This window comes from Toxorhynchites rutilus, chromosome 2, assembly GCF_029784135.1.
Source record: "Toxorhynchites rutilus septentrionalis strain SRP chromosome 2, ASM2978413v1, whole genome shotgun sequence".
NCBI classification, from domain to species: Eukaryota; Metazoa; Arthropoda; class Insecta; order Diptera; family Culicidae; genus Toxorhynchites; species Toxorhynchites rutilus.
The window spans coordinates 145518636-145533526 of NC_073745.1; the positions used below are offsets into that span (position 1 = coordinate 145518636).

Here is a 14891-nt window from a genome sequence, read left to right on the forward strand (position 1 = left end):
ACAAAATGTCAATTTCGCCATTCAATTCGCATTTGCAATCTTTTCTTTGTATGTTTGTTTCTAGTAGCCGCAAGGTTATTGATGAAGAAATACGATTCGGAGTGTAGTAATACATTACTTTTTTAATTCACAATCAATATAATATAATTTTATATAATATTTGCACGTGAAATTCAAGTAGAATCAACTTCAATGGTGCCAGCTGGCGTCGTTGGGATTTTCTGAGGCGAAAAATCTCTGGTTACGTCTTCCTTCGGAGCGGAAGTAAAAGAAGTTGGCCCGGCTCATGAGTTGTTGAGTCTGATAGGTAGGAACAGGTGGAGTCGCCTCCCTGATGTCGGTGATTGGCACTAAAGTGGCGGAAATAGGCCGACGAAAAATAAGCGAAGATAAAAAAAAAAAAAAAAAAAAAACTTCAATGGTGAACCTATAGTAAACATAATCGAATCATTCAACATTCTGCATTTAAGACATTCAACATGGAAATTCCCTCAGAGAAGCTTCGTAAAGACTTTCATCAATTCTAAACAGTTTACTGTTAGAAAAGCAATGGTTTTCTCTCATGGCAGCTCGAAATCTTCTCGTTACAGTTTTATAGGCCTACCACAAGGCTCCTGCCTAAGCCACCTCTTGTATAGTTTTTACGTCAATGATATCTGACTAGAGACTGCACGCTGAGACAACTTGCAGACGACGGAGTAATTTCCATCACGGGTACTAATCTCGTCGTTCTACAAAAGTCGTTGAAAGATACCCTGAACAATCTGTTCACGTGGGCCTTCATGCTGGGTATCGAATTCTCTACGGAGAAAACTGAAATGGTCGTTTTTTCTAGAAAGCACGAACCCGCCCAATTCAAGCTTCACCTTTCCTTTTTTTTTATTCCATTTGTTCATTTTAGGCTCATTAGCATTTTAGCTGTAACAGAGCCCAATTTTAATCGTGTCCATGTCACATGTTTCACATTTCTATAATTAGCACATTACACAGATGCCATTTTTCGGCGTTTCTATACCATATGGTACATTTACACAGTAGCTATTTAGGCATAAGAGTATTCCTTCTGTTCTTCCATTATCCAGTTAGACCATTGTTGAGTTATTAATAGAACAGCAGCCCGATGTGACTTGCAGTGCAGAGCAGTTGTATGGATAAATCGATCTTATTTCGACCGTGGATCGATCTCCATCGCTGATGATTGTTGCGTGGACGTAGTTATTCCGAAACAACACAAAGATGGTCAATGAAGGCCTTGAGTTTTGAACTCATGATCGATCGCTTACTAAATGAACGCGCAACCAATGTGGCTACGGAGATCCCCCGATATGATCCGTGCAAAATTCTCTCAATGGAAAAAACTACAATTCTATGGTCAGCATAAAAAATACGAGAAAACAAACATGTTCTGGAAGTATAGATTTTTTGAACTGCGTGAAAGATGGCAAACATTGTATAACAAAATAATGTAGAATGTAAAATAAAATTGAATTTATGTTAGTCTGCCTATAGAAATGATGATTTTATTAAAAAAAATCGGCATGAACATTCCGGACAACCCAATATAAACTATCCTGATTTCTTCCTGATTTTTATTTTCTGATTTTTGAAAATTTTGGTTGGAAATGCATCATTTCAACCCTTAGGCAGCTCGCACACCGGACCAATGAGTAACTAGCAACTATCAACATGCAATAAGCAATATTATCGCCAATGGATTTTTCCATTCATTTTTTGTTAATCTCGCACACCGACGCAATACGATATCGCTATCGCCTTTACAGCGCAACACATATCGCTGGCAACACAACGTTTCAACCGCAACTTATCGCTCATAATTTGACAAGTTTAATACATTAAGTAAATTGTTTGCATAATGTCAGGCGTTTTTATTGCTCTGGTATGCGAAGAACACAAAATATGTTGCATGTTGCATACGGCGTATTGCAGCTTGCTAGTTGCTTTTTGTTCCGGTGTGCGAGCCGCCTTAAATGCATGATGATGTATATGTACATCAATGTTTTCTTCCTTACATAATTTCTAAACGATAATTCAAACGCAATATTTTTTACTTTTAATAGGTATTTAAAAAGAAAAAATCATGCATTTAAGGGTTAATGCGTATATTTTGGGTGCTTCATTTTGTCTTGGTGTGTGTAGGTGTAGTGTGAACAATACCGAGAAAACATAAAAATTGATTTTTATCTAGTTTTTCAAAGATTATGGTTTTTCTATAAATAATTTACTAACTTTGTTGCGGTCGTTTCCATCGGGGAAAAATGTGGTTTCCACTGCCGGCCCGAAAATACAGGAAAATCAGTGTCAGTCCCCAGGGATTGACGTGGGACTTATCGTGTAAACATACAGCGAATCCCGCCTTCTATATTTCTATTCATCTTGGTTCAGTTCCATGAACATACCGCTGGCAAGTGACAGCTACGTAGTAAACAGCATCGCGTAAACATTTCATTCATAGCTTTGTTGACAATCGTAAACCACAGTGAAAAAGATTTTGGTGAAAAATATCTACAGTTTATTTTGAACGTATGGCGAGTTCCGAAACCTAGCAAATGATGAACGATAAACCACAGCCACGGGTCATAATGGAGCTTTGTAGAACCTGCATGAGCGATCGGAGCATTCAACTTGTTCCAGTTTACTCCAAACTGGATGATGCTTTTATTGCGAACATCATTATGGAATGCACATCGATTCAGGTACAATTGCGACGGTTGTGTGTTTTGAAAGAAATTTGAGCGGAGGGTTTAATTTGCGAAACTAAATTCCCCACCACAGAGTTTTCAATTTTCATATTTGGTTTATTTAGAATTTGTTTGCCTCTCTGCCAGAGACTTGTTGATAAGTGTCGAAAAAGATGTGAATATTATTAAAGGACGTATCTCCCGAGGCTGTCTTGACAGTCATGATTTTTTCTAGCAATTGAAATTATGTACTTAAAAATTATCACAAATATTTAGATGATTAATCGACTAAATTGTAGAAAAGTTTTAAAGTGCTTCTTCCATGTACCAATTGAATCGTTTGTTAGAGAAACAACATAAATACCACTTTTATCAAATTTGTTTTTTTAGCAGTTTATGAGTCCTTCAGGCTACCTGAATTGGCTATCAAAATTTCAGAAAAAATCAGTTCCACGAACCCCTCAACGCGCGGTACTACGATAGATATACAATTTAATTCATCATTTACCGCAAAGCACAATTCAACTTAATCGGAATGTCTTCTGATTCGGATTGCAACCCGAACACGACCCCGAAATGCAAGCATGAAGTTCGGCGAACAGCAGAATACGAAGTGAAAGTCATAAAAAGGGCAAGAATCAATGGAACGGCATACAAAAATAGGAAGGGAACGGTTCGAATCTCCCCACTGTCTATCGTCTTTTTCGAGTTGGAAATTCGTCCGACAGCCCTGGAGAAAAAAACGTATTGTTGTGCTTGGCATAGGCAAAGTAACCCCTCAATCAGATCTGTTGAAGTGCACAAAGAACACTAAGCTGAGTGGCAGGCAAATACCCGTAGCACTATTTACTTCTCATAAAGCATTATAAAATATTCTTTATCTCGCTGTATAACGTATTTTTGTAGTCCTTATGTATATACAAATAAGACCTATCCGACCTCCATGCTCCTCCCTTCTATAATGCAGAACATAACTTATAAACAGCGCCTTTCTTGGTATGAGCATTATGAACATCGAAAGTGCATAAAATTGAATTCACTTTAAAACCGCTAAATGACTCACTTTAAAACCGCTAAATATACCACTGATTTCTCGTTTGTTTGAGACACTCCCATCAATTTTAAAGCGTTATTTTTGCGGCGGTGTTTTAAAAACATAACCTAACAAATAACAAATTCAAATAAAATACAAAAATATGTAAATTATTCTACAGTATTATTTTCATTTCACAAAGAATACACATTGTGATGTAGGAAAAAAACCATTCGATTGAACGTCCTATAGGAAAAAATGCAGGTTTTGGCTAATGTTCAATTTTTTGTCATTTCCCATAGAATGGAGGAAAAAAAATTCTTGAACATTGGATGTGCACGGACTTTCAGATAGTGATAAACCACGTTACTCGGTTTCTGGTTAAACTTCAACTGTATTCTGGCTTTTCAATTATCTTAGGGGCTGTCCACATACCACTTGGATAGAAAAAGCACACTTTTAGACTCCCCCGTCCCCCTTCGTGGACAAGCGTGTAGAGACGTCGGTTAATCGTTCGATAAATTCAAATAATCGAATATCTGCAATTATAATCGAGTAATTTGGTATCGAATAATGAGAAATCAAAATATGAATGCATCGAATAGTTATTACAGTAATCGCGATTAATGATAAAAGAAACCATTTTCAAGGTTAATACATTTTCAGGTCATGAGTTAGGCTATGGATTTTTTTTATGTCAAAAATTTTAAGCGTAAACAACATAGATTTTGCCACTTCGAATATGTCGAATTTCGTACCAACGAGAGTGTTTTTACGGGAAGTGCTACTTGATTACTTCAATATTTAAAAAAAGCTGCGGAAAGTCATAGCATTTTGGTGGAAGTTTATGGTGGCCATGCTGCAACTGAGCGAACGTGTCAGACGTGGTTTGCACGGCTTAATAGCGGTAATTTTGACTTGGAAGACGAAGAACGTTCCGGACCGCCAAAAAAGTTTGAAGATGAAGAATTGAAGGCTTTACTCGATCAAGATTCTTCACAAATGTAACAAGAACTTGCAGATACACTTGGAGTAGCTCAGCAAACCCTATCCGATCGTTTAAAAGCAATGAGAATGATCAGAAAGATAGGACATTGGGTGCCGTATGAATTGAAGCCACGAGACGTCTAACACCGTTTTTTTCACGTGCGAACAACTGCTCCAACGGCACAAAAGAAAGTTTTTTTTAGCATCAAATCGTTATTGACGATGAGAAGTGGTTCCATTACGACAATCCTTAACATCGGGCAATGTATGGATACCCCGGCCATGCATCAACATCGACCGCGCGGAGTATTCACGACCAGAAGGTTATGCTGTCTATTAGGTGAGACCAGCTGGGTGTGGTGTACTATGAGTTGCTAAAACCGAATGAAACCATTACGGGGGACCTCTATCGACGACAATTGATGCGTTTGAGACGTGCACTTAAGGAAAAACGGCCACAATACGAGCAAAGACACAATAAAGTTATTTTGCAGCACGACAATGTTCGGCCACATGTCGCGAAACCAGTCAAAATATACTTGGGAACGCTGAAATGAGAGGTCCTATCCTACCCGCCGTATGCTCCAGACATTGCTCCATCCCTTTACTATCTTTTTCGATCGATGCAACATGGCCTGGTTGACCAGCACTTCTCCAATTTTGATGAAGTCAAAAATTGGATTGATTTAAACGAATCAATCGATTATTTCCGCAAAGGGATCCGTTAATTGCTAGAAAGATGGGAGAGTTGTGACTAGCGATGGGCAATACTTTGAATATTAAATTTGTAACTATTTTTGCAGAATAAAGCATTAATTTTTGAAAAAAAAAACAAGAAACTTACCGATACCCCTATTAACTTCTGAAGAAACTTATTTGGCCATAGAGGCATTCGCCTGCAGAAAATCTCCGAGAAACGAGTGTCTATCGGAAAGAGTTTCTCTGAAGACTCCTGAAATGATTTAGCACAATTGAATGTTGTTTTGAAGCTAATCGAGGTACTATTAAAAAAATGTGTCGATAGCATTCTAATGAAGGAACAACCAATGGATTTAGGCGTACTTCTTCACTGAACTTTGACTGCGAGATACTAGTTCAGATATTGATGCAAAAATTAGAACAATGCAAAACAAATTTGAAAATATTTTCGATGTGGTTAATTCCATAGAATGTAGAATTTTTTAGGTTTAATTCCAAATATAAAGCAGGAAGACTTATCGCTTGTGATTTTGACCATACATATTGATCGTTTTGATAGAAGTTTCCCCTTGGTTGTGGTGCAGAATATGTAATCTAATCCAGGACTCAAAGCTCCCTTGAAAAGAAAACACGAATGTCGTAATCACATGAGCTAATTAACGGAAATCTCACATTCTTCTTCTTCTTAAATGACACTATCGTTCCTAGAGGAACTTCGACGTCTCAACGTAGTATTACTTGCGTCATTTTTGCAAGTACTCATCTGAGATTTCTATGCCAAATAACACGCCTTGAATGCATCTGAGTGGCAAGCTCTAGAATACGCGTGACCACAGTGCAAGTCGGAGCAAATTTCATTGACGAAAAATTCCCCTGAACAGAACGGGAATCGAACCCGAACCCCCGGCATGATAGTGTGGGATGCTTACCACTCGGCCACGGGAGCAAATCTCACATGTAACATTCCAATCTTTGGTCCGGTTGGACAAATTTATCCTTAATAAACTGTTCTCCGGTGTTGAGCATACCTAACTCAGCTGTATCAAAGATAACGTCGCAAAATGAATAATTCTGGAAATATTCAGGAACGAGGATACTGCCCATCAAACAAATGGACTGAATCTGTTCCTTTCATACAAAAAAAGCAGAACTCTGTTTTTACGCAGGTATTATAGAGATTTTGATAGCACTCGTTTCGCTGAGTCCACTCAAATAAGTTGGAAAATAGAGGGCAAATTAAATTAAAAACATGTGCCGTGGAAATAACAATGAGTATATAAGAAAACATTGTAATAGCATATGTAAATAGTCTACATTTGATTGGCGAAATAAAAATATTCCGATCATTTTATCAAGTTATCAACATTTCAGATGTACTCTGCAGATAGAAATGTATCAGCAGTTCGCCATTTCAAGTTTACTCTCACGTAGACCTGGGCCTAGAACACATAATTCAGTTTATGCTCAAATATCACGTAGCTAAGAAGCTTGAAATAATGATCTTCCACTACCAATTGAAGCTTGATCGCACACCGTTTATGTGAGTTTCATTCAGAATACATATTCCAGTGCAAAAGTTCGTTGATATCGACAAGTATTCGACATAACCATTTTATGGATAAATATGGAGTACTCAAAATGGGCGGGAAGTTTAAACATTCTTGAAAATGCAGAACAGATTTCATTTATTTTTGAAAAGAGATCTGAATGTACTTTTAAAAAAATATTTGTTTAACGTGTCCACGTGGGCATTATCTGTACCCCTACCCCCCTTTGTTATCTATCGTCCCGTCTATATCCCGCACGGAATATAGGGGTTTGTTACCCGTCTCCCCAACCCAAGCGGGGTTGCCCTGTTAAGGTCAACATCCATTTATAAACCTTAACACGTGTTGTTGCGCTGCATTCTTGCAGACGCGCAGCAGTTTTGAGAGGCCGTGGATGACGAAATGATGATGATGATGTTAAATTAAAGAGGCTTTAAACTTTTCAGTTCATTCGCCTCTAAAATGATGACGAAAAGGAAATGTTTTAGAATATTTGGGACTGCATTTTTTTGGTGCTCAGCTTTGGGTTGTTATGTGATTTGGGGAAAGGAGGACGTCAACTGGATTCCCGTAGGAAGGTTATTTACAGGCAAACCTTTTTTTTTGTGCGAGGGATAGAAGTGGAATTGAGACGCAAATATCCTTTTTTCGCACTGAAATGCATATAAACCATCGAAAAAAACTAAATGGACGATAACTTCGTCGAATATGCTTCTTTCATACACCGCATAAAAAATCGCACAAAAAAAAACCGCAAAAGAACAGAAAATCACACAAAAACAGGTTTTACTGTATTTATTGCATCACAGGCGGAAATGTTGCCTGTGGTCAGTGAGTATTTTGAATAGGGATTTTAGATTTGGGACATATCATATGCCACATTTTTAACGCCAAAAATCATTTTTGGTCGATGATGCGTCAATAGACGGTTAAACAAATTCACTTGTTCCCAGATACACGAAAATGATGGCCTTCCAACAAACATCTGCCAACAATGCATGGAAACGCTGAGGTTGTTAACAACTTTCATCCGGACCGCTCGGGACAGTGATCGACAGCTGCGGAAGATCTTCAAATCTGAATATTCGTTATCGCTAGCCATTGATCCTGTTCTTGTGGTCGACAGTTCGAAGGGTGATGGTCTGAGTAACGACACCGATGTGTTCCAATTTGCGGAAGTGAAAATCGAACCCTCTGAGACGCTGCATCCCGAGGAAAATGAAGGCTCCGACGAGGCAATCTCAAGTGACAGCAATAGTGACGACGGTAGAGACAGTTTACGTGACGATTCTGATAAATCCAGCGATGAGACCGAGAGCAACAGTGATTGGGACGGAAGCGATCAGGGAGAGTACAGCACTCCCAGGGAGCACAAAGTTCGAAGGAAACCCGGTCCCAAACCGAGGCCAAAGTCTTCTGATTCCGACGATAGACCAGCTCTAAATAAGCGCAAACCTAGGACCGACGAAGAGGTACTCATGAATGAATACGAACAAGAGTTGTACACAGTAATTGATATCGAGAAGGATAAACATATTTGTTGTGGATGCTTGCTTATTTTCAATACCGCACAAGAACTTGACTCGCATAGGGGGAAAACGCATGTTCGAAGAAGGGAATCTAGTCCAACGAAAAATTCTTCCAAGATAATTTGTGATGGCTGTCTGCGCAAGTATAAATCCAAGCGGCGGGTAAATTATCATAGAGAACGTGTCCGGCAGCTGCAGACGATATGGGAGTGCAATAAATGTAAAAATAGGTTCTCGGAAGCTACGAGAAGGCGTTCGCATGCCAAGAAGCATCCTCACAAAGAAGGACCAACAGCCATAGTTGCACCGATCAAAGAAGTAGTGCAACAAGAGCTAGGATGGATATGTTGCGCACAAGCATGTGGTCAATCTTTTCCCACGGAAAAAGAACTAATTACACATGCTCTGAAAGCCCATCAAATCAATAAACAGGAAGCAGAGTTGGAAGAAAACCAAAATAAGCCGGTACAGTGCCAAGTATGTTATCGACGTTTTCACGACAAAAACGGACTCATTAATCATCAGCAGCGACTTTATCGGTTGCACAAGTACCAGTGCGCTCTATGTGGATTGCAATTCAACAGCGGAGGGCGACTGACCGAACATGAATTGACCCACCAGAATGAGAAACCATTTAAATGTGAAGTCTGTGACAAGGCTTTCACCCAGAAGGGCAATCTGAAGACGCACATGTCTGTTCACACGAACGAGAAACCATTTCAGGTAAGATTCAATCTGTCAGATCTATTTTTTGGTAATATTCACAGTATTTTTGCAGTGCACTGTCTGTGGAATGGCTTTCCGCCAAAAAGGTGGTTTGAAAACACACATGTCCAACCACGTTGAAAACCCCCAGTTCAAGTGTGAGGTACACGAAAAAAATAGAAGAATCAATGCGGTAATCATATTTAGTTTTCACTACTTATATTTCTAGGTTTGCTTGAAAATGTTCAAAGCCAAGTTACATTTGCGCTATCACATGCGTATCCACAACGGCGAGAGACCTTTCCCATGTCGTTATTGTGAGAAGGCTTTCACCGATTTCACAAATCGAATGAGACATGAAATGAGTCATACGGGTAAGTTTGTTCTCTGTGTAATGTATAGTCAATTGCAAAATTAAGTATACACCACGTGTTGGTTTGTTATTTTTGAGTTTTTCGGGGTTAAAAAGTAAATAATTAAAAGCGACTCATATTCATCGTAAAATTGATCCTTTTAACTCTCATGTAGTGATAAGAAAAAAATTAAAATGGTCACATTCCTACTTCATGGTTAAAAAACAAACAAAAAATCTTCGATTCAGACGTTGCAAAATTGAGTGTACAGTTCAAGTTTTTCTTAAAAAGAAAATTGAAATCAGTGCAGAAATGTTAACAGATAACAAAAACCAATCCCCTAGTATTTGGTATGGCCCTCCGTTTGGCGTCCAGCACTTCCTCCAAGCGCCGAGGCGACATTTCTTTTTTTAATTTTTTTTTTTTACACTGTAGACGGAAGTGCCTCCCAGATCTCCGTAATCGTCGATCCGAGTTCCGCTTTGTTCCCTGGATTTTTGTTCTTCAAATGGTTCTTGATTTCCCACCAAAGATACTCAATTGTGTTGAAGTCCAGTGATTTCGGAGGTGTTTTGAGTTGATTGGGACATAATAGAGCAGGTATTCCGCATGATGAGGTCAGTTTGCTTTGGGTCATTATTCTGTTGAAAGTAGTAATCACGATGGAGAGTCGATTTCTGCACGGGACACTGAAGGTTACGTTTCAGGATGTTCAATGAAGCCATCTTGTCCATCGCCGACTTGATAAACTATATGGTTCCTGTTTCAGAAGCCGCCATCGTACGATACATCATCTGACTGCCGCCGCCGTGTTTCACTGTGGGAACCAAATGCTAAATCTGGAGCGCCAATTCTGGTTTCCTCCACACCATCTGTCCTTTATCCGATTCAAAGAGATTGGTTTTCATCTCATCCGTATAAAGGACCTTGTTCCAGAACTCCTTAGGTCTGTTAACATATGCCATAGCAAACTATAGTCGTTTTTTCATATTCACCTTTGAGATGAAAATTTTTTCACGGCTAACACAACATCTCAGATTGTTCCTGGATGCTGCTGTTAGGACAGTGTTTGCCCAGACAGGTCTTCCAATGGTGCCGGCTACTTCGGTAGTCAATTTATGACTGTTTGTTTTAGGGTTCTTTCGAAATGTTCGCACAATTACTCGTTCATCATCAGAAGACAGGATATGTTTGTATCTTCTACTCGGGAGATTTTCCATGGTTCCTTTATATTTCCACTTGTTTATGATTTTCTTTGTTGTATAGTGGGTTCTTCCAAGTATAGCTGCTATTTCCTGCAATGTCTTTCCACGACAATTCATACTTTTTATCATCCTACGTGTAACAATATCTATTTCTTTTTCTCTAACTTGCCATTTAGATAAAAACTTTTTCAAACATCAATAAAAAACAAAAACCAACAATCCCCAAGCAGTGGTTAAGTGTTGACACCAATCACTGACGAAAAAAAGTACGGTCATTTGCAAAGAACTTACTTACAAGGCTAATTTATTCGGAGAAATTTAAGGTGTATATTAAATTTTGTGATGTCTAGAATAGAGATTGTTTTCAATGTTTAGGAATAAACAATTAGCAGAAAACTTTTCGCGGAATTTTATTGCACGTATAACTAGTTAAATGTGTGAGTAATTGATATGCATCAAAAGAATCAATGTATTCAAAATATTTTATACCCAAATAAATGGAAAGTGTCGACAAGTAGCATTTGTACACTCATTTTTGCGATTTACTGTAGTTGTCTGCGAAACTGAATAATTATGTTCATAATATCCAAGATTCGGATGAATGTCCTCGGAAGCCGATTCAACTAATTGAGCCCACTATGAAACTTCGGGCGATTTGTTGATTTCGTTTGTGATTCTTAGTTGATTTCGGCACGAAAAAAGACTAACTAGATCTGCTTTAATTGGGCTGCTTCTAACTGGGTGAACGTAAATCGGCCGTAGCCCAGTTAAAAAGCATCAATTTGTAAATAATTGACATCATCTTCTTCTTTTGGCTTTTAAATGGTACTAACGTTCATAGAGGAACTTCGCCGTATCAACATACTATTGCTTGCGTCATTTTTTTATTAGTACTTAGTTGAGATTTCTTTGCCAAATAATACGCCTTGAATGCATTCTGAGTGGCTCTAGAATACGCGTGACCACAGTGCAAGTCGGAGGAAATTTCTTTGACGAAAAATTTCCCCGACCAGAACGGGTATCGAACCCGAACCCCCCGCATGTTAGGTGTGACGCTAACCACTCGGCCACGGGAGCACACATTGACGTCATATTCAATGTAAAATTTTGCTACTGTTATAAAAATTGAAAAATTGAATTTTGAACTGTTATAAAAATTGAATTTATTTTCGCATGACAAAAGCACTTGATGATATTTTTAATAAGAACAAAATTTTATTATATTGAATAAAATAGGAAGAAAAAACTATAAGTGAGTTATATCTTTGATATAACCGCAAGGTGGACGTAGGACTAACGTTGACTTAGCAATCAATAAGTAACAAGCATATAAATCTTAGACATTTCATCTTTTGAATAATTATCATACCACTTCGTTTAGCCGGAAAAGAATTATTCACGCTCAAAGGAGGAATCGATTCCTTCTCGAAAATACACAGCACAAATAGTACCCCCTCCCCAAGCATCGACAATTGGAATCATCGTCGATCCGGAACATGATTATTAACGCTTGAGAAGGAATGGATTCCTCCTCGAAATTGCACAGCAAAAATAAGCCCCCCCTCCCAACAATTCCAACTTCCCAATAACGACGATCGATTGCAGCATTCGTAAACAAATGATTTTCAATATGATTTCTTTGATATGGTGAAATATCCACTACACCATATAAAACATTTCGTATTCTAAACAGCCAAATCCACATTGGCACATAACTGTATCGAATTATAATCGATTTCCAGAGTGTGCGCCAGTTTATATATGTTTTCAATAGCCTGTTTTCAAAGCAATTTTAAAGCTATTGAAACAAGTTTTCGAGTCAATGAGTAGCAAACATATAACACTTTGACATTTTAGCTTTTGTTTAAAAAACAAAATGTATTTGGTCGCAGTATCATATGAATAGAAAACGTTGAATTAAACTCTTTCGCTTGAATGTAATTTCCAATTCCAAGCGGAACTGGCTGATTATTTTTCAACAACGATGACATCTTTTCGGTTTCTTTTCGACGCTCGATGCTCACCAGTGGGTAATGCTAACTCGATATTCACCAAACGAAAAGAGTTGCGCGCGTGTATGTGTGTGGGGCGGCTGTTCCGATGCCTTAAGCGGAAACAATTTTCGATGCTGGTACAGTAGAACCTCGATTATCCGCGAGGAAATTCCCTAATAATTCTGTAGACCCTCCCGAAATTTGTCATTGAGTGGTTGCGTCTTGCGTTTTTGTTTTGGTCATGACTTTCACATTATCTGGACATTGGTATACACGACCTTACATATGGATAGTTTAATGTTATTTGTATTGATGAAACAAATTTTTCATGCTAAAACATCTTTTTTCGTATTTACACCTCATTTTTAACCTTTTCGTTATACACAGTGACCTAGCTCGACTATTCCGCGGATAATCGGGGTTCTACCGTACTTTCTTTGTCGCCTTTTCAGTGACATCTATCTCCTCCCGATGGATTCCCTTCTGACCTAAGGTGCACGAACAGACTCTTGGTAACACCGTTCATCAGCGCTTTCATGATGAACGAAGTTAGCTTCGCCACAATAGCGACAACATGCTCCAATCGCTGTTCAATTATAACTGAGTGGATTTCGTTTCGATTCTTGTTTTTAAAGGGACTTTAACCCGAAGGTCATTATTCCCTTCTGAGTAGATTTCCGAGCGGTGCTCGCTTATATACTGATTGGTGATTTCAATTGCCTGTTTTGAAAAAAAATTTAAGGCTATTGAAACGAGTTTTTGGATCAAAAGGTAACTAGCATATAACGAGTAGACATTTTATCTTTCGAATGAAGTGTTTATCATGCCATTTCGTTCAGTTGTTTAGGAGTTATTAACGCTCAAAATCACATTCTCCGGCGTAACGCTTTCGATTTCGAAACTTTGAACTTATACCCCAGTATAGAAATGAGAGTCGTAGTCCTACGTTAAAAAAAAAAACAAAATCACGCAGCATTGCCAATTAATTTTGTTTATAGCGATTCTAGACGAATTGATATTTGAGTGCATCAGAAAACGTTGGCTCTTCTGGTAGGTCATCAACGTTTCTGGCACCTCTCGGAAAACGTTTCGATTGATTCTTCTGCCAATGAATTTCCGAAAAGAGCAACATTATCACGCATTACTTAATCAACTTATTTTCTTTGTTTACGGAGACTTAAAGTCATACGATTCATTCGTCTCCGTGAATCGACAAACTCTTGATCAGTGAATACCATGCCATCGTACACCTGATCGCTCATCCACAGCTCTATCTCTTCATTGGTGGTAGAGATTCCAGCAGAACAATTATCCACCGCTGCGATCAAAGCTTCCAAATCGTTGAATGCCGGCTCATTAAGGTGCAGGTGGGAGGAAGCCATTGTAGTAGATAGGTTAAACTAGTGTTCTTATGGGATAATAGTGTTTGTGAGAGAAGAGCAAAGCACACAGTTTGTTTTGAATTTCCTATGTAAATAGATCAATTCACTTATCAGACTGTGTGGCGCTTCACTGACACGAGTCACAGAATACATTTAAAAAAAATAACAATTCAATACTGAAATAAAAAGTATGAACGATGTGTTCCCATGAATAATTGCAATTATAAATACAGGGTTTTCCATTTCGGGCTTCCGAAAGTATACAGCCCTGCGCTGACAACCGTTTGACATAGCTGTTAACCAAAGCGTCATATCGTTAGTTGAATGTCTGCCATTTTACAATATGGATCGTTTTAGTTTCGCACAACGTGTTAATTTTGTTAAATTATACTATAAAAATGATGAAAAACCGGCAAATGTTTTTCGAGCATTACGGACGGATTTTGGTCGTCATGGACGGCCTACAGAGCATAAAATCGATAATGTAGTGCGTAAATTCGAACAAACTGGATCCGTAGCGGATATTGTGAGACCTGTGCATCATCGTAATGTGCGTATGTGTGCGTTCGGCCGAAAATATTGCTGCTGTTGCTGGCAGTGTGGACGATGACTCGAATGTTTCGATTCCACGGCGTGCTCAGCAATTGGGCTTGTCAAACACATCATTGTGGCGAATTTTGCATTTGAACTTGCACCTACATCCATATAAAGTCCAACTGGTACAAAAATTAGAGCGTGGTGACCATGGAATGCGTCGG

At 38.6% G+C, this 14891-nt stretch overlaps 1 protein-coding gene across 3 annotated transcripts in view; it reads left to right on the forward strand.

Moving 5' to 3' along the window:
• The first annotated feature begins 2457 nt into the window (after positions 1–2457).
• The window catches only part of LOC129769082 (zinc finger protein 260-like), a 45555-nt gene continuing 33121 nt past the window's right edge, over positions 2458–14891 (forward strand). For all 3 annotated transcript variants that reach the window (XM_055771099.1, XM_055771098.1, XM_055771100.1), the window contains exons 1-4: positions 2458–2714; positions 7919–9217; positions 9273–9362; positions 9429–9573. In XM_055771099.1, the coding sequence (XP_055627074.1) occupies positions 2568–2714; positions 7919–9217; positions 9273–9362; positions 9429–9573 (1681 nt within the window). In that variant the 5' untranslated portion in view covers positions 2458–2567. The remainder of the gene's footprint in view (positions 2715–7918; positions 9218–9272; positions 9363–9428; positions 9574–14891) is intronic.